Here is a 22,574-nt window from a genome sequence, read left to right as displayed (position 1 = left end):
AGAAGCTTTGCCTTTTCTATTATTTTTTACAAGAAAAATGTATTTACTCATTACATAATTAAAAATGAAGTTTAACAAAACACTATAGGAGAATATAAAATGGCATCGATATATTGTTAAGGGAGGCTGATTAATTATTAGAATGGTCCATTTTTAGAAATGCTTAATTTTATAAGAATCTTTTGCACACCTATGTAAATGCACACACACAAATACATACACACGCAACCTGAACGTCCAGACACCAAGATGTTAAGATTTTTGTGTATCTGTATGTTCAAAAGTTTCTACTGGAAACATACACAATTTTTGTAGAAGAAAGAAAGAAAGAAAAACTATGCAGGTATGTTTTAAAGAGCGGCCTCCTCTGGCAGCTGCACATCTCAATCTGCCCAGCTTTGGCCTCCTCTCTGCCCCCCGCCCAGCAAGTACCTGAGGGTCTTCCTCTGCATGTCCTCATCTGTGATGCCATGATAGACAAGGGTCTCATTCCAGACAGGGTTCCGGGTGTTCCGCAGGGTTTTTGTACGAAGCTTGTTGGACTAGAGCCCAGAGAGATGCACAGACAGCTGCCTTGGTAGAGAGCCAGCCCTGCAGCCCCATCCATCCTTTGGGTTGACTTGGGGCGGGTGGGTGGGTGATGTAATAGTCTACTCCTCTCACAAGTGTCCGGGGGCTCAGTTGCTCCCCATGTATGCTTTCTCTTAGTGGAGGGTCCCCAATGCTGGCTATGACCATCATCTATGCTGGACACTGGGCCACCCCTCCCTCCATGTGCTGAGCCCTCTCTTTGAACTTTATATTAAAAAGCAGAGACATCCTCCTTTGATGAAAAAAATACAATTTATAGGCTAGAAAGGCAGAAATAAAGAGTCACCCACTTATAGGCAGTGAAGAAACAGTTTCTGGGAGGTATTGAAATAGTTTCTTCTGTGTTACGAAATAGCATCCTTCATGCCTGAAAGTCCTCAGGGGACGAGGCTTTCATTTTACTCTAAGAAAGACAGCTAAAAATACACTATATCCAGAAGAAGTGGCCTGGTGACAAATCTAATTCGTACTAACATGTAAATGGCTCACTGGACACTTTGGCAAAGAAAGCTTGGACTCAGAAGTGAGCAAAGAAGAGAGTCTTGAGGAAAAGCAAAGTCAGTGGGGAGTTAGAATGAATAGTGGCCAAACACTTCACAGTTTGGCCATGGCCAGGTGAGGGACTCTCCTTTCTTGATCCAAACAAAGAGTGAGAGACTGTGTGTGTGAACGCACGCATGTGTGTACTCTTTGTGTTATGGGGCATTTCATACTTGCAGAGATTTTTAACAGCCATTTCTCCAAGATCATGCAACCAAGTGTACAGCTGTCCTTGTTTTTTAGGACATGCATGTCCAATGAACACAACAAAGCAGAAAATAAAATCCAAGAAAGTCCCCCTTCATCTCTAGCCCTGGGCTCTGAGTGGGTCAAATCAAAGAGAGGAGAATTAGTTCCATCGTCCTTCCCCAGAGCAAAGTAGTGACATGCAGGTGAGCGAGCTGGAAGGAGAGGGAATGGTGGGTGGGACAGTGGTGTATTTTCACTCGGTAACAGAACATTTTCTTAAGTGCTTAGCACTACAGCCTGGAGAGAGTTATTCATTTCTATTGAGAGATGAGAAAGATTTGGGACATAAAGTGAGTGGGGGAGGGGGGCCACGGTCAACACTGGGGAGCCCCTGAAGCTATCTGAGCAGACGGATGGCATAATAGGGGTTCCTGCCTCTATCCTGGCCTTCGTCAGCTCCCTGAATCCCATATTTCTGGATTGGAGAAATGGGCAGAGCGCCTGTCCCTTGAGGGAGAGTAACTCTCCACTACCCCTCACCCCTTGCAAGGATTTTGCCACTCAGGAAGGAGGGGAATTTGGGGCCAGATAAGGGGGCTATTTTAGGCTCTGAGCTGGGAACCTTGGGTGCCTGCCAGGGCCCATGTGTCCAGCCTGCCGAGAGGCCCAGGCCATATGGTACCTTGCTAGCTCCTGGCAGGAGATGCAGCTTAACGTAGGGATCAGCCAAGCCATTGGAGTCCATGGGCTTCAGTCCCTGCAAGAGAAAAGGCAACAGCCTGAGGGCCTTGGGAGGGCCTGGCGCTCAACTGTCAGAGGCAATAGGCACAGCCCCTGGCATCTGTCCTGCCCCTCGGTCCACCCGTGTGCTTCCTCTTCTGAAGACAGAGAAGGGAAATGGAGTATTTTAGAAAAAATGCTGGAATCAGGCAGACAGGGTTTGGAGCCTGGCCATGTCACTTGCCAGCTGTGTGACTTTAGGCAAGTTCCTTAACCTCTCTGAGACTCATTTTCCTCATCTGTCAAAAAGGATAATAGTATTTGCTTCATGGAGTGGTAAGACTAAACATGGTTATACCCGTAAAGTGCTGGGTACAGAACCTGGCACACAGTGATTGCTGAATCAAGGCTGGACTGTTATTCCTAGCATGGAAAGAGATGTTCCAGAACAAGAAGGATGAGAGAGAGAGAGAAGGAGAAGCTGGGGAAAGGGGGTCTGAGTTCTGGCCCTGGCCCCTGCACTCATTTCTGAGACTTCAGTTTTTCCATCCATAAAATGGGGATCACAATGTCTACCCACTGCCACCTCTCCCAGAGCCTGAATGAAGTTCAAGTGAGACACTGTCGGGGGAAGGGAGTTTGTCTGGGATAGGAATTCAATTAATATGTTAATATGAGCAAATTCCTGGGGCCCAAACATACTCTGTCCCTCTACCTATCCCAGGGCTGGACAGGTGTCCTGCCTCTAGGCTCCCACTGTTCCTTCTCACAGCACTAATCCCACATTATGGGCAGCAGGGAAAGGGTGCTGCAGAGTGGGGCCCAAGGGGGAAAGCTGGCAGAGTAGCCTCGTGGGTAAGAGCCCAGGCTCTTGAGCTGGGCTACACTGGTTCAAATCCCTAGCCCTGCCACTTCCTGGCTACGTGATCTGGGCGAGTCACTTAACCTCTCTGTAAGATGGGAATGACGACAGAACCTGCAAAGATTAAGTAAATCATCCGTGGAAAGCCCCAGAAGGTGTATAACACCAGGGAACACGCAGCCACTGCTTCTGGGCCATGTCCCCGGCGTGGGCAGGGCCAGTCCTCGCTCACTCCGGGCTCACCAGCGTTCAGGCAGTGCCCCGCACAAAGCAGATCTTCAGTGAACCTCTCCGGAATGACTATTGGGATTGCCAGGTTGTGAATGGGCAGACACTATTGCTTTTGAAATCTGAATGAGAGCATCTTTGCTTGGGGTCTGCTCATGCCAGCTAAACAAAGTTACTGCCACAGCCGAACATCTTACACACTCGTCTCCTCTCTGTCACCTGCTCAGCCCAAGGGTGCATGCGAGTTTTCTGTAGTCCTGTCTCGAGGGGGTGTAATGGAGTGGCTCTCCCCCATTTCGGAGCTGAGGGAGGGGATGGATGGATGGGCACGGAGTGGGACCTTTCCATCTGGATGCAAATCCAGCGCTATCCCTACCAGCCGTGTGGCCTCTGGCTTTCCCCGAGACTCAGTTTCCCATTTTGTATAACAGGGCCGATAAATGATCCCTACCTACGAGGTTCCCAGGAAGATGGATGAAGGTCATGAATGTGCTCACCTCACCGTGCTGCTGCAGCACGTAGGCGCTTGCTACAGTGACTAACACAAAACAGGTGCTCAGTAAAACCTGCCGAAGACGGGCCTGGGGTGTCTAACCTAGGAGTTGTGCTAAGCATTGGCCTCGCTTATCATCCAAACTGGGAGTTTTTAATTATTCCGGCCAGCTCATGGGCATGGCTAGGGACTGTCCTGGGCAAATGGGAATGTGTGGCTGCCTTACATGTCATACCCAGTCGTCCCTCTGGGAGAGGCACATTATCATCCTGGATTTACAAATGGCACACTGAGGCTTGGAGAGGTTAAGTAACTTTCCCCAAATCACACAGCTGGGGAGCAAGGGAGCTAGTATTTGAACCCAGGAAGCCTGCTTCCTGGGCCTTGCTCATGCTTCCACATGGGCTGGGTGTGTGGCGGGGGAATCTCCAGTTAGTTTCTGGGATCGCCCCGGCATCATCCAGTTCTCCTCGGGCTCTGGAGCTAAGCTGGCTCCACACCCCCCAGCCCCGCAGCAGGGAGATGTCCTTGTCTCTGCGGTAGTGGGCTCCCCGCTTCCCACTGCCGCTCCAGCTTGACAGTCCCATGAGCAGAAGGAGCTATTCGGTGGGCATGTCAACCGTCAAGTCAGGCTGTCATCGCTGTCCGGACAGCACCCGTTTCAGTCCCCTCCAGGGGCTGTGGTTGGGGCTGGGCAGACTTCTGCTCTGCCCTTGGAGCCTGGCTGCCTCCACTCCCAGGAGGCAGCTACAGCTCAGTGAAACCCCCTTGGGATCACCCCTCAAGGAAGTCCTCCAAAGGAAGGGTCCATGGCTAATTCCTGCCCCTTTCTCATTACCGTCACTGTCACAGATTGACAGGCCTGGTAACCCACATCATCCCCAAGCAGCCTAGAAATGCCAGAGCATCCCAAGTGGTCCCCAGCCCTGGCTCCTGGCTTACCTTGGCTTTTATGATGGTGCAGTTCAGGGAGCTGTTGTCCTGGTCGTAGAGAAGACTGAACTCCAGGGCACCCAGGGTGGCTGGAGGGGGCAGAGGCAGGAACCAAGGGAACATTCGTGCAGTCATTCAACAAACATCTCCTGAGCGCTTAACCATGTGCCCAGTCTGGTCTGGGCATTGAGCCTACAGAGGGGAAGCCTCGGTCCCTGCTCTGGACACCCCATCCTGGTGGACCCTCCTCTACTTCGGAGCCCTCAGCACACCTGTGATCAGTCAATCATGTATGTAATTGCTTAGTTAATGACTTCTGACCGGCTAGACGGAGAGCCCCATGAGGGCAAGGGCTGTGACTGTCTCATTCACTGCTGTGTCCTCACTGGGCATAGCGCTGGGCACATAGTCGGTGCTCACTTATTTGCTAAAGGAATAACAGCATTTGCTCTTGCCTCTGCCTGGCATTCTCTCCCCCTCTAGATCCTCACATGGCTGGCGGCTTCCCATTATTCACATCTCAGCTTAAATATCACCTCCTCAGAGAAGCCCTCCCTGCTCATCACTCCTAAAGCAGCCACGATCATGCTCATTGCCCAATTTTATTTCCTCCTTGTTGTGCTATCTCCATTTGAAGTGAACTCATTGGTGGGTTAACTATTTCTATCCACTAGAGTGTTAGTTCCACTAGCTCACTCATTTTGGCTGTTTTTCTTTTTCTTCTTGTTTTGTTTTTTTGCCATGGTGTCCCTAGTATCTGGGATTGTTTGGGGGTACATAGTATGTGCTTAATAAAATACTTGTTAACTATAGAGTTGAGTGAATAGTACATAGTTGAATACAGTGATAGGTTTGTTATAAATCACCAGGGGCAGACGTAATAGGAACAGATACAAGCGGGAGGGATCATCTAGGCTTGGCAGGTCAGTGAGGGGACATTTACACAGGAGGAAGGAGCAGTGGATGCTGCTCAGGAGTACCAGTGTGCAGAAGGGCAGAAAGGTGGGCACAAAGTAAGTACTCAGCAGGTATTGGTCATTAGTACCTCTGATGTGCATAGTACATCATCATAATCTCTCTTGTGGTGTTTAGCACCGCATAATAATAACGATTGCAGGTTTATGAAGCACTTTCCCAGGAGTACTCAGTGTACCCTCCCCTCAGCTGTGTGTGGGAGGCAGTATTCGCTTCCCATTTTACATCGAGGAGAGGTGACATAATGGGCCAAAGCCGTGCCACTGCTTATAACTATGGGTTCACTTCCCCTGTATGTGTCCCGTCTGTCCACCTGACCAGGAGCTCCTGGAATGCCCCCAGCCCCACAACACGTATTGGATCCATCCGTGTCTCCCTCCAGTTCACAAAGGCGACCCCAGCTCTCCCCTACTGCTCAGACACACCCAGGATAAGTGTCAGTGGTGTGTGTGTGTGTGTGTGTGTGTGTGTGTGTGTTCTTAGGACTTTGGGTGTGAGTGGGCGAAGCCCAGAACAGGCACTTTACAAGTCACTGAAGGGATGGATGCAGGAGGAAATGTCTAGGAATTTTAAAATTATGGTTAAGAAATTACTTTTAGAAGAGTTTGGAGGCTATTAAAATACATATGTATATATACATAGAAGTGAAATGCTGGGTCATGTGGTACTCGCTTGCCTCGTTGAGGATCCACCAAACTGAACATCTGAACATTGCGAATGCAGTCGAATCGTACTCTTCAAAATGATTTAGATGGTAACTTTGACGTTACGTATTTTTTTATCACCATAAAACATACATAGCACCTATTCTTTAGAAAGCTGATGCTATTTTGTGAATTTAGTAACACAAATTGGTATCTTTATAACTTGCCAATATGTTTATTAGGCTTGGCATATTGGGGGGAGCTGTTCCTCTCTCCCCGGGGATGACACCCTGGAGTGACTCTCCCCAGACCCTCTTCCTGTCAGTGCCACCTACTTGCTTCATCCGAATCGTAGCTGTTGGCTTCGTCATCCTCCTCCTCTGGGGGTGGGGGCTGGCGGGCAGGGGCCACGGCAGGCTGGGGAGCAGCAGCAGACGCTTGGGAATAAGGGCCCGGTGGGGGGCCTGCTCGGTCCTCCCTGGGTCCAGGTGCTGAGTAGCCCCCAACTCCCCCTGTTCTCTCCTCCCGGAGCGGGGCAGTGGCCCCGGCATAGCCAGGGTCTCCAGGAGCCACCTCTGTAGGGGAGAAGGGGAGAGGGCAGGAAAGAATCTCTGTGTCATGACAGCAGTGACTGCTGCAGCATGACCATTAGTGATGACCACCTACTGTATACCCAGTGCTCAAAAAGCCTTGTACCACACCCACCCGAGCCCAGCCACGGAGGATCACCACAACCAGCTGACGGGGAGAAAGAGGCACACCATGTTATTCACTGGTTCTCAGAATGCTGCCTTTGTCAAAATCACCCTAGGGAAGCTTGCAAAAATGCAGGTTCTCAGGCCCCGCCCAGACTCAGCAGGCAGTGCCACGGGGCCTTGGAGTCCATGTCTTATAACAAGTCCCAGGAGCTGATTCAGATGCAGGCGAAACACACCTCATGGGGGTACTGATCAGTGGTGTGGGCTCTGCAGCCAGACAGCCTGGGTTTGAATCTCTGCTATGTGACCTGGGACAAGCTCCTTAATGGCTTTAAGCCTCAGTTTCTTCATCTGTAAAATGGGAATTATAATACCTGAGGGCACTCAAAGGGCAGTAGCTATTATCTCTTTAAAATTATCTACTACGTGTATAGAAGTGAGCTAGAAAGTAATGAATAAGCTGTAGCTCTAGTAACTGATGACGATGCATGTACTTCATATGGAAGAATCACTGTCACTTAATATGATCTTTTTTCTTTTAAAGATTTTATAATCTATTCATGAGAGACACAGAGACACAGGCAGAGGGAGAAGCAGGGAATCGATCCCAGGACCCCAGGATCACGCCCTGAACCGAAGGCAGATGCTCAACCACTGAGCCACCCAGCTGTCCCCTCTTAGTGTGATCTTAATCTATCCCAAGCCATGTGCTAAGGTCTTATATGCCTTACTCTGTGTAATCCTCCCATCGATTCTTGAGGTTATTCCCATTTCAGAGATAAGGAAACAGAGGCTCAGGGAAGTTAAGTGACTTGATAGCTGGGAAGTGATCCAACAGCTGGGAAGTGAAAGAGCCAGGATTTGAATCCAGGCCATCTGTGTTCTTAACTACCATCTGTGTTGTCCGTTTCTATCTATCTAACCTTAGGACTATCTAGAGTTTTGGAATTAGGGAGGCCCCTTTGGGCTCATCAGATGGGTCTCTGGGTACAGAGGGGGCAAAGCTCTGGCAGCCCCTTCTCTCTCCCACCCAGGAAGTGGGAAAGGGGTACTCACTGGACAGATACAGGAAGAAGGAAACACTTGCCTGGTCTCTGATCTGGAAAGCGTCCTGCCGGCCCTGGGCTGGGTTTGCTGCCTCCTGGAGACCCTGAATGGGGAAAAGAGAGACAGCTGGAGCAGAGAAGGTGGCATCACTTGGGTGTTCTTCCCTAACCCCCCACCCCCGATTTCAGGGGTGTAGACACAGGCCTGGGGGCAGCAGGTGATGGGCAGAGCTAGCCAGGGCTGCAGGAATGGCCCCACTGCGGGCTTCTGGGGTCAGAAAGACCCGGGTTCAAACTTCTGTGCTTCCTTCCTGGGTCTCAGTTTCCTCCTCTGTGACAGGGGGATGCTGTACCTACCCCCTAGGCTGTTACGAAGTTGATGAACGAACGGAGTAAGAATTGTTTGTGAGGTGATAGGCAAGTTTATGCCTTGAGTCCACCACGGCTATGGGGTCATTACTGGTTCAGTGGATTCTTTACAACTACATTTCCCAAAGCACGGGATGCAGGGGAGAGCCACAGGGAGGGGGCATGAAATAACATTCAACCACACAGTGAGAAAGTGACTTCAGTTCCCACTGCCTGTCCCAGTGCCTGCTCCATCATGGGACCGTCTCATTCAAGTGCTACTTCCCTCTAACTCCTCTCTAACTTTTTAAATTTCCCTTTTGAGCAGAAAAGAACAAGCCTGGGCTCAGCACCTTCAGCAGGCCAGTATACTGAGAATCTCACTGCACTGCTTTATTTCACTACAGTAATTTTTATAATTACCCACTGCAATGGGTTGAATTGTATTCTCCAGAGGATGCCGAAGTTCTAATCCCCTCCACCTGTGCCTATGAATATGGCCTTATTTGGAAAGAGCATTTTTGTAGATGACCAAGGAAAGATGAGATTATCAGAGTGGGCCCTAATGCCATACGACTATGTCCTTATAAAAAAAAGGAGGAATTTGGACCCGGAGAGAGACATACGTAGAAGGAAGACAATGTGAAGACACAGGGGGAATGTCACCGACCAGCCAAGGAAGGTGTGGGCCACGGGGAGCTGGGAGAGAGGCATGGAGCAGAGTCTCTCCCCGCCAGCACCTTGATTTTAGACATTTGGCCTCCAGAACTGTGAGACTATAAATATCCATTCTTTTAGGCCACTCAGTGTTTGGTACTTTGTTACGGCAGCCCTAGTAAACTCTTGGTGTCTTTAGGGTATGGAATACTGGTTTCTCATTTATGCCATTATTACAGGTTTCTCTCTAAAATAACAAAATTCTAACTTCCGAGTGGCATTATTTCTATTGTTTTGTGCAATCCATATTTGCACAGGTTTTTCCATATTACTCATCTCTTTGGTCACCATTTCTTCCTGACTCTCGCACTGCTGTTCTGGAAGCATCTGTCCTCCACACTTCCTTGAGAGAGAGTCTGTGATAGCAAGTTTTCTTGGCTGGATTTTTTCAAGTGAATCCATTTGAAGAAACATGTTAAGGAGTAAGAGCGCAGGTGGCAGGTGCATGAGGTAAGGTCTGTGAGAGGGAGTGACAGTGCCGAGGTGGGACAATGATGGACGAAGAAGCCCTGGCAATGAGGGTCAGTTGCTCCTGTCTCACCCTTGCCTGGCTTCCCCACCTGCCCAGAGGATGCTTCATTCTCAGATCTTTGAAGTGCCGAGAGTTTGGTGGTGGCTATGGCTTTGCAGAAAGCCCGGGTAGGCTCTGCAGACAAGGACAGGAGGCATTGGGGCCACAGCTGAGTGACAGTTAGGGCTGCAGGTACCTGGCTGCCCGGGCTGAGGAGGTGCTGGGCTCTGCATGGAGGCGGGTGCAGGTCTGGAGGCCTGCACAGAGTTGGCCCGTCGCAAACCTGAAGGGGAAAGGAAAGGAGACAGTTGTCATGTTCCATGCTTGCACACATGTGCATGCATGCACACGCACATACACATGCACACACAGAATGGAAGCAGGACGAAGCCTGCAGCTGCTCAGTGGGCACGAGGTAATGCCTTCTGGGTTTGAACTAAATGCAGGCCCCCGACACTCTCAGCTCCTCCAGAACCCCTCCTCCCCTTGGTGCCTTCTCTCTGTGCAACATTCAGATGCCCTGAGCAGGTCAGAGTGGCAACTCGTGGCAACACAGGTGTCGAAAAGTGAAGGTTTTGTGATGTTGCCTCCACCTGTGTGACCTTGCACAAGTGACCCGTCCTCTCTGAGCATCAATCTCCTCATCTGGGAAATGGGGATAAAAGTACCTACTTCCCAGGGTTGTGGTGGAGATGCTATGATACAATACAGGAAAAGGGCACAGAACAGTGTCTGGCATGGAGTAAATGCTAAATATTATTATTGAATCTGGTCTCTGTCTTCACATGGACCTAGCTCTGTGTTCGGCTTCTTGTATAAGCTGTGTGACTTTAGGCTAGTCATTCACCCTCTCTGAATCTCAGATGTCTCAAGGAGGCAACAACTCTCTCTACTGGGTAATAATGAGTTAACAGCTATTTAATGCTTACCATGTGCCATCTTTCAGGGACTCTACATATAAGAATTTATTTAATCTCTATACCTCATGAAATGGGTGCTGGATTATCTCCTTTTTCCAAATGGGGAAGCTGAGCACAAAGGGCTAAGTAGCTCACTTAATATCTCCTGACTGGTTAGCGGCAGAGCCAGGGTTTGAATTCAGGCATTTGGTCTCCAGAGTCTGCCTGAGACCATTAGGTGCTACTGTCTCCTGCACAGCTTCTGGGGGATCAAATGGGATAATATACACAGCAATTCCTGGCATATAGAAGGTATGACATTCCTGGAAGAAAGCCCCATCCTCTCTCATGTCACTGGGCTGGATCCCACCTTTCCTGAATTCAGCTCTTTGTCACTGCAGAGATGCTTGAATGTTAATGACAGAAGGTGCTTTGCCACTTCTGGCTGGGGGTTTACCAAACCTTTTGTCTCGTCCCAGGGTCCTGTGGTAGCACTGTGATTTGTTCATTTGGGTCATTGTTCATTCATTCATTCATTCACTCACTCATTCGACAAGTGTTCATTGAATAACTACCAAGTGCCAATCTCTAGGCAAAGATGGACAAAATCCATCTTAATTCCTCCAAGAGTTCATGGCCCCCACAGAGGAAGGAGACAAACACTGAAATAATAAGCTTATAAAATAGGAGTAATAGCCAAAATCCACTGAGTGCTTCAAATGTACCAGGCCGTGAGTGAGCATCACGTCATGGAACCCTTACAACGTGATGTCATGTGTGGTATTATGGTCCCCATTTTGCAGTTGAGAAAATGGAAGTTAAGTGTGCCCGAGGTCACATAGCTCAGAAGCAGCTAGGACCTCCGACCAAGTTTATGACTCCAGAATCCCTGTCCTTAGTTATTATGTTATACTTGCTCCAGGAGGTAGGAAGTGAACAATCGTGCACACTGGGCCCTCAAGGCATGCCAGACTCTGTCCCAAGATCTTTACAAGTACCACTGTGAGGTTTCAGCTACTTAATCCTTAGAGCAACCCCATGAGATAAGACCAATTACTGTCATTCTTCCAATTTTATAATAAACGAAAGCCTGGTCTTGATCTGTAATGGGAATGCACAGTTGGTAGGTGGTAAAGCTGAGATCTGACCCCACACAGCCTATCCTGGCATTTGTGCCCTTGACACTGAACTGAAATGGCCATATAGGCAAATAAGTAACATCATGGGGGATGGAGGCAAGAGGGGGTCTTTGGCTGGGGGGAAGGGGACAGCTCCATGGCACAGGTGGCCTTTGGACTTGGTGTTTGGGCGTGTCAACATGAAAGGGATATTGATGCCCAGATGACCTCTGTACCCTAAAGAAAAGTTGGGATGATTTTGGCTTATTCCACAGTACTAACTCCAGGTCCCAGATCTGCAGAGAAGGAGGGCACAGGGAGGTGCTGGGATTACTGAATGGGAAATGCAGAGCTGACTTGATTCTTGTAAAAGATCTGGGGCCTGAGTTGCAAGTCATCCTCTGCGCTCCTGATGGAATTCCCTCTGGGGTTCAGTCTGGCTCATCACTGAGGGCTGCCAGCATGACTGAGCCTTTTATTACACTGCAAGGGCATCTGGGCTCCAGCAGACCAGGAAGGGTTGCAATCATCCCTTCTGCAGATGTCACAGAAAAGGTGGCATGGACATGTCTGTGTTTTGGAGCACCAGACCCCTCTGAATAACCCCAGTGCCACCACATAGGATTTGAATTGCCATACCTGTGCGATGTGTGAATGATATAAAAATACAAGATGCGGGTGCTCCCTCTGCTCAATATCCTTCTGTGGCTCCCTAGCACCCTCAGGCAAACATTTAAACTCACTTATCTAACTTTTCAGGCTTTTGAGCAATGGTTCTCAAACTCTGGCATTCACTGAAATAACTTGAGGAATTTGCTTATAAGAAGTGCAGAGTCTGGGTCCTCCTGATTCCAGAAATTCTGATTTAGGAGGTCTGGAACGGGCAGAGGAACCAATTTTTTTTTTTAACATTTTATTTATTCATTCATGAGAGACACAGAAAGAGGGGGCAGAGACATAGGCAGAGGGAGAAGCAGGCTCCTTGTGGGGATCCTGATGCAGGACTTAATCCCAGGACCCCGGGATCATGAACTGAGCGGAAGGCAGATGCCAACCATGGAGCTACCCAGGTGTCCCGGAAGCAGTGCTTTTAACAAGCACCTAAGGTACATGGATCTGCTGACCCCCTGCTTTCACTGCTCTCTCAGGGAAAGAGATTCTGGCTTTAATGTTTTAGATGGTGCCAAGCACTAATTAGAGCTGTGTATCAGTACTCTGGGAACTCAGAGGAGCGGGCAATTAACTCAGCTCCAGGTGGAGCATGTGGATGCTAGAAGCTTCATAGGTGGTGGTAACAATTACACTGACTCTTGAGGGACAGGGGTCAAATCTGGCTCAAGAATGTTGCCTTTTCTCTCAAGAGGCAAAATAATACAGAGGCTTGGGACTCCTGGGTGGTTTAGCGATTGAGCATCTGCCTTTGGCTCAGGGCGTGATCCCAGATTCCCAAGATCGAGTCCCTCATCGGGCTCCTTGCATGGAGCCTCCTTCTTCTCCCTCTGCCTGTGTCTCTGCCTCTTTCTGTGTTTCTCATGAGTAAATAAATAAAATCTTTAAAATAATAATAATATTCCAGAGGCTAAAAGCACAGGCTTCATATGCAAAAGCGAACTAAAAATGGATCAAAGTGGGGCACCTGGGTGGCTTAGATGGTTGAGAATCTGATCTTGGTTTCGGCTCAGGTCATGATTTCAGGGTCGTGAGACTGAGATTCTCTCTCTTCCTGTCCTTCCGCCCCTCCCCCACTGCTCTCTCTCTCTCTCTCTCTCTCTCTCTCTCTCAAATAAATAATTAAGTCTTTGGAGTGATTGCTTAGGACACCCAAAGCAAAGAAGACAGAAGAAAAGCAGAAAAATAGGACTTGTCAAAATCAAAAACTTTTGTGCATCAAAGGACACTATCAACAGAGTGAGAAGACAAGGGATTAATATCCAGAATATCTAAAGAACTCCTGTAACTCAACAACAATAAAACAGACATCTCAATTTAAAAAAATGGGTGAAGGATGTGAACATATATTTCTCCAAAGAAAATACACAAATAGCCAATGAGCACAGGAAAAGATGATCAACATTACTAACCATCAGGAAAATGAAAATAAAAAATATGAGATACCACTTTACATGCATTAGGATGGATGGACACACACACACACACACACACACACTATACAAATGTTGGTGAACACGTGGAGAAACTGGAACCCTTATGTATTTCTGGCGAGAATGTAAAATGGTGAAGCTGCTATAGAACACAGTATGGTGGTTCCTAAAAAAACTTAAGTACAGAATTACCATATGATCCAGCTAGTCCACTTATAGGTGTATCTCCCCCAAAATGAAGAGCAGGGACTCAAATAGATATTTGCACACCAATGTTCATTATTCACAATAGCCAAAAGGTGGAAACAACCCAAGTGTGCGTCAACAGATGAATGGATAAACAAAATGTCTATCCATGCAAGGGGATATTATCCAGCCTTTAAAAGGAATTCAGATTCTGACACATGCCACAACATGAATGAACCTTGAACACAAAATGCTAAGTGGAAGAAGCCAGTTACAAAAGGCCACAAATTGTATAATTCCATTTATATGAGATGTCAGGAATAAGCAAATCAATAGTGGTTAATGGTTACCAGGGGCTGCAGGGATGGGGGAAAGAGGGAATGTGGAATTATTGTTTAATGGGCACAAAGGGGCTCCCTGGGTGGCGCAGCGGTTTGGCGCCTGCCTTTGGCCCGGGGTGCGATCCTGGACACCTGGGATCGAATCCCACATCGGGCTCCCAGTGCATGGAGTCTGCTTCTCCCTCTGCCTATGTCTCTGCCTCTCTCTCTTTCTCTCTCTGTGACTATCATAAATAAATAAAAATTAAAAAAAAATTTAATGGGCACAAAGTTTCGGTTTGGGATGAAATGGTTCTGGAGATGGTTAGTGGCGATGATTTCATGACAGTGTGAATGCACTTCATGCCACTGAACTGTATACCTAAAAACAGTTAAATTGGTAAATTTAATATTAAGTATATTTCGCCACCATTAAAAAAGATGTTTAAAAAAACACTGTCAATAAAAACTTCACCTCTAGAAGAGAAACACAAGAAGCACAAGCTTTGATGCTAGACTGGATTTTTTTTTTTTGACAGACTCTTTTTAATTTGCATTTGAACCAGTTATCAGCTGTGTGACCTAGGGCAAGTGGCATCACTTTTCTGAGCTCAGTTTCTCCATCTGTAAAATGGGAATAGTAAATTTTCGTAACAGGGGTTGGGGTTGTGACAAGGATTAAATGAGACGATCTACGTGAAGAGCCTGGGTCAGTATCTGGCACATAGCAGGTACTTAACAAATGTTCCATGATGCTGTAGATTTGAGAAATTCTTCTTTCTCTAGGAATCTGAATCATAGGTTCCTTAGAGGGTGTACAGGGTGGGTTGAGCACAGGGTATGTGCCCAGGTCTCTTGCCAAGGAGAAAAGGGACTGAGGGCCTAAGCTACAGATCCGCTATTGAGGAAGAGAAGCCAGAGGTCAACATGGGACCTGAATATTCAGCCCGTCTAACTTTGGACCTAGTCTTACCCCCTTGCTACAAAGGAAATGAAGCAGCTGTGAGGGCTCACACATGGCACTTTGTGAGTTAGGAAGTTAGGGAGCTCAATCCCTTCCCATCCAGGAGACCTCTTTTCCGAAGTCCAGGAATCAAGGCTTCCCACCAGTGGGCACTCTTGGCAAATAAACCCCCTGCGAGGGCAGCCACAGGACCTTGCAGTGAGCTGAGAGCACCTGTGAGGGACATTCTGGCCATGCTGACCCACCCCATCCTCACGGACAGCAGAGGCCACTGATCACAGCAACGGAGAACTTGGGTGGCTGTGTGAGAGGGAAGCATCCCTACTTTGTTCAAAGGCATGTTGCATTTTCCTCAGGGCCTAGAGTCAGAATTGCTTCTGATTTGTCTTTCCTGTACCATAGACTACAGTGTCTAGAACAGAGCGTGGCACATAGTGGATGCTCAATAAATACTGAATTAATACATGGATTAAGTCATTGTCACCCCCATCCCTTTTGATTCTCCTCATCCAGGAAGCCTGTCTGGATCTGCCCGTGTCTCCTACCTGCCGGGTTCCGGCTGGAGTCACCTGCAGCTCCACCGTGGCCATGGTCCCAGCTCTCTGAGTCCCGGCTGGCTGAGCTCATTCGTGCCTCGGAGGCCCTGCGCACAGGAGGCCCATAGCTTCCTCGCCCGGGAGCAGCGGCCGGTTCAGGACCTGGAGGTAAACTCACGTGTTAAGTGAAGAAAGGGAAACAGAGAGATGGGACAGAAGGGCTCCTGTCCCAAAGTAGAAGGCTGAGTGCACAGAACCCACCTGTCTTCTGATCCGGGCCCCTCCCGTCTTCAGCTCCCATTTATTATTTCCATTATTTCCTGTGCATGCACAAGCACATGTGAGCACACACAAACTTTAAGAAGTAAACTGGGATCATTAGCCAATGATCATGCAAACTGTCCTGGAATGTGCTCTGTTTACTTGATTTGATTTTCCCCCGGACTCACCAGGTATGCTCCAACCTCAGGTCCTTTTGCACAGGATGTTCCCAAATGTTCCGTGAGCCTTCTCTACCCCTCACCCCAAACAACAGCTCCTCAGACTGTCCTTCTGTGGCCATTCCATCCAACATGGAGCCTCCTGCCACATCTATCCCCTTCATTTTTCCTCCGGATGCCATCACTACCTGGTATTACATTGTATTTGTACAATACTGTTTGTTGAGTATCTGTCCCCCACCCCCCCAGGACAATTTTAGTTGCATGAGGGTAAGGATTTTGTCTGTTCCATTTAACACTGTATTCCTAGGGGCAGAGAACAGAGCTTGGAACTCACTGGGTGTCCAGTAAAGGTCAGTTAAAAAATACTGAATGTTTCTATCATGGGCATAATTCCAAATCTATAATAGACATTTACATCATTCAATTTTAAAAGATGCCTAATATAGCATGGTATGGCTATATCAAAATCCCATAATCAATCCCATAATAGATCTTATAAACAATCCCATTAATGAACATTTAGAGTTTGGCTACCATAAATAGTGATACGATAAAAATACTTACACATGTATCTGTTTATATTGGTTCTTGTGTTGCTCTTAGATATATTCCCAGAGAGGGATTGCCGGGTCAAATGGTATATACCCTTCAAATTTTAATAAATTGTGCTACAACCACTTCCAAAAGGCTAGAGGTGATTTATAGTCCTACCAACAGTTTGTAAAGTATCCATTTCCCCCACATTCACCAGCACTGATGTTATCACCAGCTATATTTTAGGTGTCACTATGCAATGCTGGTGATGTTACTTCTTTCTAGTGATGCAAACAGGTGTTCATCAACCACAGTTTGGGAGTTATTTGCTTTGTCCAGAGTTTATCTGATAAGTGAATTCATACTATTTATGTGTATGTCTGTGTCTCTAATGTTATATAGTATTGGCCGATATTTACTAAGTGCTACATTCTGCAAAGCACCCCCCTATGTAGTATCTTCTTTAATCTTCAAAATAGCCCAGTGAGTTGTCAACCCCATTTCACAGATGAGGAAAGAGTCTCAGGGGGCTAGTCGACTTGACCAAGCTCACGAGGTTAGGAAGCGGCAGAATTGGAACTGAGATTCAGGTTCTCCTGGTCTCAGATGTCCCAGATCTTGACGATTAGCCTAGGCAGTCTTCTCAGCCTACAGGGAGTAATGCTTAGCCAGGAGGAAGGTTGCTCTGGGATTAAAACTGGGGGCTCCTCAGGGATGCAATGTAAATTAAGAATTTGGTAACTCTCTGCAAGGAATAGACATTGCTTGTGCCATGTCAGGAAGAAAGCACTTATTGGATGCCTTCTAAGTGCAGGCACCGTAGTGCACACCTTGAGAAGTCGTCCTACGGGAGACATAGTTGGACGTTTCAACTTCTGAGACCGTCAACTATAACTTAGCTTCCAGAAGTACTGCCTGCACTCAACCCCAGAACTGTCAATTAGACCAGATTTTATCACTTAGTGTTAACTGAAATCATTATCAGGGCCTTGATGGTCAGTCCTATCTGTCTCGCTTAATTAAAGTATATTTGTATTGTAGTTGCTTTTTTCCTTCTTTTTACTTTTTTGCCTCTCCCTTTTATCATCATTTTACTAATTAATAATAATGCTTGGATAATAGTGATAATATCTATAGCCATGGTAATTTACTAATTTCCTTTCTACTCATCTTTCACTTTTAATTAGTGCAATTTCAGATACGCTGATGGTTGATAGAGGTATCAGGAACAAGGAAGGCCTTCCCAGCAAGTCCTCCTCGGGCTCCAGTGTGTATTTTGATGATTGGAGTCCCTCAGTTTCCAATTTTAATATCCATCTCTGTTGTACCTCTAAATACTCCCATCAGGGATGACAACAAAAGCTCATTTGGCAGCCTGGCATTGCTGGGGAGTTCCCTGTGCTACCCTCTCTTTTTAAAGAGTTTTTATTTTAATTCCACTATTATACAATAGTGTGACTGTATCACATGATACGATATATTAGTTCCAGGCATACAATGTAATGATTCAACACTTCCATACAACACTCAGTGCTCATCATGACAAGTGCCCTCCTTTATCCTCATCACCTAGTTCACGCATCTGCCCCCTCTCTTCCCCTCTGGTGACCGTCAGTTTGTTCTCTAGAGCTAAAAGACTGTATCTTGGTTTCTCTCTCTCTCTCCTTCTGCTTATTTGTTTTGCTTCTTAAATTCTACATATGAGCAAAATCATACGGTATTTGTCTTTCTCTGACCGACTTATTTCACTTAGCATTATATCCTCTAGCTCTATCCATGTCGTTGCAAATGGCAAGATTTCATTCTTTTTTATGGCAGAATAATATTCCATTATATCTATATCTATCATGTCTTCTTTATTCATTCATTAATTGGTGGACCCAGGCTGCTTCCCTATCTTCGCTACTGTAAATAATGCTGCTATAAACATAGGGGTGCATGTATCCCTTTGAATTAATGTTTTTGTAGTCCGGATAAATGCCAGCAGTGCGATTGCTAGATTGTGGGGTAGCTCTATTTTTAACTTTTTGAGGAAGCCCCATACTGTTTTCCTGTGCTATAAGGGCTCATGGTGAGCCGTGCAGAGGATATAGGGGTTCTAAACCCAAGCTCAGAGGCTGGCTGTCCACCAGCTGGGTGGAAACACAGACATGATGTTAGGACACCCTCCAGGTAGACCAGTTAGCCAAGATCTATCCTTGGTCCTAAAAGGGGAAGCTGTTTTGTCCTACCTCGGGTTGGAGCCCGGGTGGCATGCTTGGGCTCAGGCGTGACCTGCTCAGGAGCAGCAGGCTCACTGGCGGGCTGCTGGGGCTTGGCCTTCCTTATAGGCATAGGCTGTGGGAGGACCTGTTTGGGGAAACCCTTGAAGAACCATGCTCCAGAACGCTTCCACACCTGGGGTAAGAGAGGGAAAGGATGAAGACATGGCAGCCAAGCACTGTTAGTCCTGCCTTCATGAGTGCCAGCTTTTAACTTTGCTCTCTGCCCTCAGCACACTGACATGGTACATAGCCTGTCACAAATCGTATTTGATTCACACAACATCTGCAAACACCCAGGAGAAAGGGCCTGAGTATACCCATTTTCTTGATGGATGAAGTTGAATATCAGAAAGGTGATGAACTGGTATAGGGTTACACAGTGAAGAGACTGGAAGGATAATAACTGGACTTCATGTCTTCCACCTCTTAAATGTGGTGTGCTCCCTACTTTTAGGAAGAGAAAAGTCACAGAAGCGGGAGAAAAGAAAAGAAATTCATTCAAATGCTCATGGACTGTTCTGCCAGAGTTTACCACTGGCCTGGCTCCTTTTGACTAATCCCTTATGACATATACCTAAGTAGGTTTCCCAGCCCTCAAGTGCCACCCTGTTTCCCTGGTTACAGTGAGGAAGGGAGGATTGCACAAGCAAGGAAGGGAGCTCTACAAGCCAGACAGGAAGGACCAACCCACTCACCTCTCTCTGCTCAATGCAGATTTTGCAGAGCCACACGGGATGCGGGCGGTTATTGGAGGTCTCCACGCCACACTTAGTGCAGACATTCTGGGGACAGAATATAGCCCAGGGCACACTCAGATATGCCAGGTTTTGAGCTGCTAGTGAGTGGGGCGAAGGGGCTGGGAAGTGTGGCAACTGAGCCCCATTCTCTCTTGGTCTATGTAAAGAGCTTGAACTCTCCTCTCCCCTCCCTCCCATGACCAAGGCCAGTTAGGATTAAAGTTCCAATCTGAGTCTTAATTTCCAATAACAAGAAATGCGTCACTCCCCGGCCTTGGAGGAGTGAACTCTCTGGAGTTCTCCAAGAGTCCCCTTGGGGTCTGAGTGTTCAGTATCCATACAGGGGAGATGGCTGACATGAATTTTCAAGAGGAAAGGCCATATGTTTATTTGTTTGTTAATTTATTTCTTCTTTCTTTTCTGCATGAATCATGACATAACCTAGACTATGGCTGCAGGTTCAACTTTCCAAGGAGATGGCAGTCACCGTGTAAAAGCCATGACTGTGTGATGGAACATTATTGGCTGAGTTTCCTGCCAGTCAGGACAAAAAGGAAAACCCAACAGGTCAGGAAATTGTTACTATCTGCTTGACTGCAGCAGGTAAGTGTTTTGGCCTTGATAAACTTTCCCTGATATTGCATTCTAAGCGCTAAGTGGGACCCCAGGCAGGAAGTGCCAAGTGACTTTATGGATGTCTCCGGCCCAGGGGTTCCCCTGACTTCCTTTCCTGGGAATCGGGCAGACCCAAGCATAGTTGCATCTGTGTCCTGGAATCATCAAGTGCTGACAGCTTGAGGGAAGGGTGCAGGGTGGAGGGAGCACAGGGAGACTCCCCTTCAAGAATGAATGTTTTCAAGAAACCCAGCAGCTCTAACTTGGTTGGAGAGGGGCTTCCTAAGGCAGGTAAAAGGACACTTGGCAAACTTGCCATGATGTAGACACCTGCCCAGCATGCTCTTTAGCCTGACACATAAACTTGCTAAGCCACAACCAGGATACTTGCAGGCTGGAACACAGCTCAAGTCCTACTTAGGCACCCAAGCTCACCCAGGATGGAGCTGCGCTCCAAGGGGACAGGAGGGGAAGAGCCTCTTCCAGGAGAGGAACTAAAATCAGGGTTGCCTAGAAGATAGTTGGGCATGGGAGCACCCCACAGGAATCATATGCTGGCAACTACCTTCAGGATCCAAGCTCCACCCCCAAGACCCAGGGTCCCCCAGGGTGGCTCGAACCCAGGCCTAGTTCTGTGCATGAGATGAGTGGGGAAGCAGGGAAGAGGAGGGTGATGGTACCTTCTTACAGTCCTCACACACCACACAGGCAGAGCCCAGCATCCCCAGCTGTTCTCCACATAGGATGCAGCGGTTCACCCCATCCCCGGCCACGTTCTTCCTCATGTTCTCCAGACGGTCCACCAGGCGCCTGGAAGCAGAGACAGTAATGAGGGCCTGACAGGACCAGTGGCCAAGAGCATCTCCCAGAGTATCAGGTTGATGGTCTTACTCTTCCCTGAGCTGTGGGCTCCTGAGTATCTGATGATGACTGTTGGACCCTTCCCCAGAAAAAGGTAGGTGCACATGAAATCCTGATAGATTTCCAGACCATGCCCCAAATCTCCCATATCTTCTATTGACAGCTGATTAAGCACCTCATCTAGACTTTCTACCTCATGTCATCTCCTCCAGGGAAACTGCCTTCTGAGCTCCAGATTTGTTGATCTAATTGTCTACAAGATGTCTTCACTTGGGTGTCTTCACTTGTCACTCAAGGTTTACTTGCAGCTGCTCTTTATCTTGGCCATTCTCCAGCCCTGTCCCTAGCACACCTGCTTCCATTCTCAGGATGGAGCTGGACGCTGCCTGCCCCTCCATGGGCTGGCTTCCATCAGCGGGCACCCTGGGCATGGGAACTGCTGGGATGTGATTTGGGCATCACAGGCTCTAGAAGGTCCCTGGCAGCCCTGCCTGGCAGCCACCTGATGCTGACTCTCCCCACAGGCCCTCCTCGCTCCTGCCATCCCCTCAATGTGCTCTGACTCGCAATGTTATAAATAGCAGCTTCTCCCTTTGTGCTTCATTCAGCAGAGAGCCGCTCTGCCCCGGGAAGAGCCAAGAGCAGCCTGCAGGCTCCAGAGCCTCTGCTGTGACCCAGATCGGACAGAGCTGCTTTGGGAGGCAGGACGCACAGAGCCAGAGTGGTACTCTTTCTTTCCTCCTCCTCCTCCTCCTCTTCCCTTCCCCACTCTCTCTATGTTCTTCCTAGAAATTGTTCTTATAGGATGATGGGTGGGAGCGGTCACTGGGCACAAGCCCCACTCCATGGTCTCAGAACACAGCCTAGAGTAACAGTAGCTGGTGTTTACTGAGCACTTACTATGTGCCAGGTGGAGAGACAAGCACTCCACATGGATTTTCTTAATGAATGCTTCCAGCAGTACAATAAGCTGGGCACTATTCTTGTCCCCATTTTCCAAGTGGGGAAACTGAGGCACAGGCAGGTTAAGTGATTTACTCAAGTCACATAGCTGGGAGGTGGAGAGAGCTGGGATCCAGACCCAGGCAGTCTGTCCTGAGTTCCTGTTCTTAACCACAACACAACCATGCTGCTTTGCGCCAAGCGGAGCCACAAGGATCTTCCTGAACAGTCTGATCTCCACCTGCTCCATCCCCCTCCAGTTCCCAGACCAAGGGAGACCCTCAGTCATTGGTAAATACCAAGTTACACACACCCAGCTACCCCAGCTGCTTCTGTCTGCCTGCCCCTCACTCCCCTGAGCTTGGGACAAGACACCCACCATTCTGCCCCATCATTTTGTTTCCCTGAAAAGCTCTCAAAGCAAGTTTGAGAAATCTGCAGTTTGGTCCAGGATTTTGCCTCTCTGGGCTTCAATTTCCACATCTGTAAAACAGAAGGTGTTGGGCTGAATCAGTGGTTGTCAAACTGTGCTTTATGGCACCCCGGGGTTCCTTAGAG

General features: G+C 47.9%; 1 protein-coding gene across 12 annotated transcripts in view; it reads right to left on the bottom strand.

Annotated features, from left to right (window-relative positions):
• RPH3A (rabphilin 3A) overlaps nucleotides 1-22,574 on the bottom strand; it is a 273,026-nt gene that overhangs the window by 18,484 nt on the left and 231,968 nt on the right. For all 12 annotated transcript variants that reach the window (XM_072722872.1, XM_072722866.1, XM_072722874.1 and 9 more), the window contains 10 exons: nucleotides 20,894-21,023; nucleotides 19,557-19,643; nucleotides 18,829-18,994; nucleotides 15,630-15,782; nucleotides 9,692-9,778; nucleotides 7,961-8,023; nucleotides 6,511-6,750; nucleotides 4,566-4,645; nucleotides 2,003-2,077; nucleotides 433-542 (listed from right to left, as the gene is read on the bottom strand). In XM_072722872.1, coding sequence (XP_072578973.1) covers nucleotides 433-542; nucleotides 2,003-2,077; nucleotides 4,566-4,645; nucleotides 6,511-6,750; nucleotides 7,961-8,023; nucleotides 9,692-9,778; nucleotides 15,630-15,782; nucleotides 18,829-18,994; nucleotides 19,557-19,643; nucleotides 20,894-21,023 — 1,191 coding nt within the window. The remainder of the gene's footprint in view (nucleotides 1-432; nucleotides 543-2,002; nucleotides 2,078-4,565; nucleotides 4,646-6,510; nucleotides 6,751-7,960; nucleotides 8,024-9,691; nucleotides 9,779-15,629; nucleotides 15,783-18,828; nucleotides 18,995-19,556; nucleotides 19,644-20,893; nucleotides 21,024-22,574) is intronic.

The sequence above is a fragment of the Vulpes vulpes genome, chromosome 10 (genome assembly GCF_048418805.1).
Source record: "Vulpes vulpes isolate BD-2025 chromosome 10, VulVul3, whole genome shotgun sequence".
In the NCBI taxonomy this organism is placed as follows: Eukaryota; Metazoa; Chordata; class Mammalia; order Carnivora; family Canidae; genus Vulpes; species Vulpes vulpes.
Note: the sequence above shows the minus strand (reverse complement) of the source record. Positions and strands in the feature narration are given on the sequence as shown.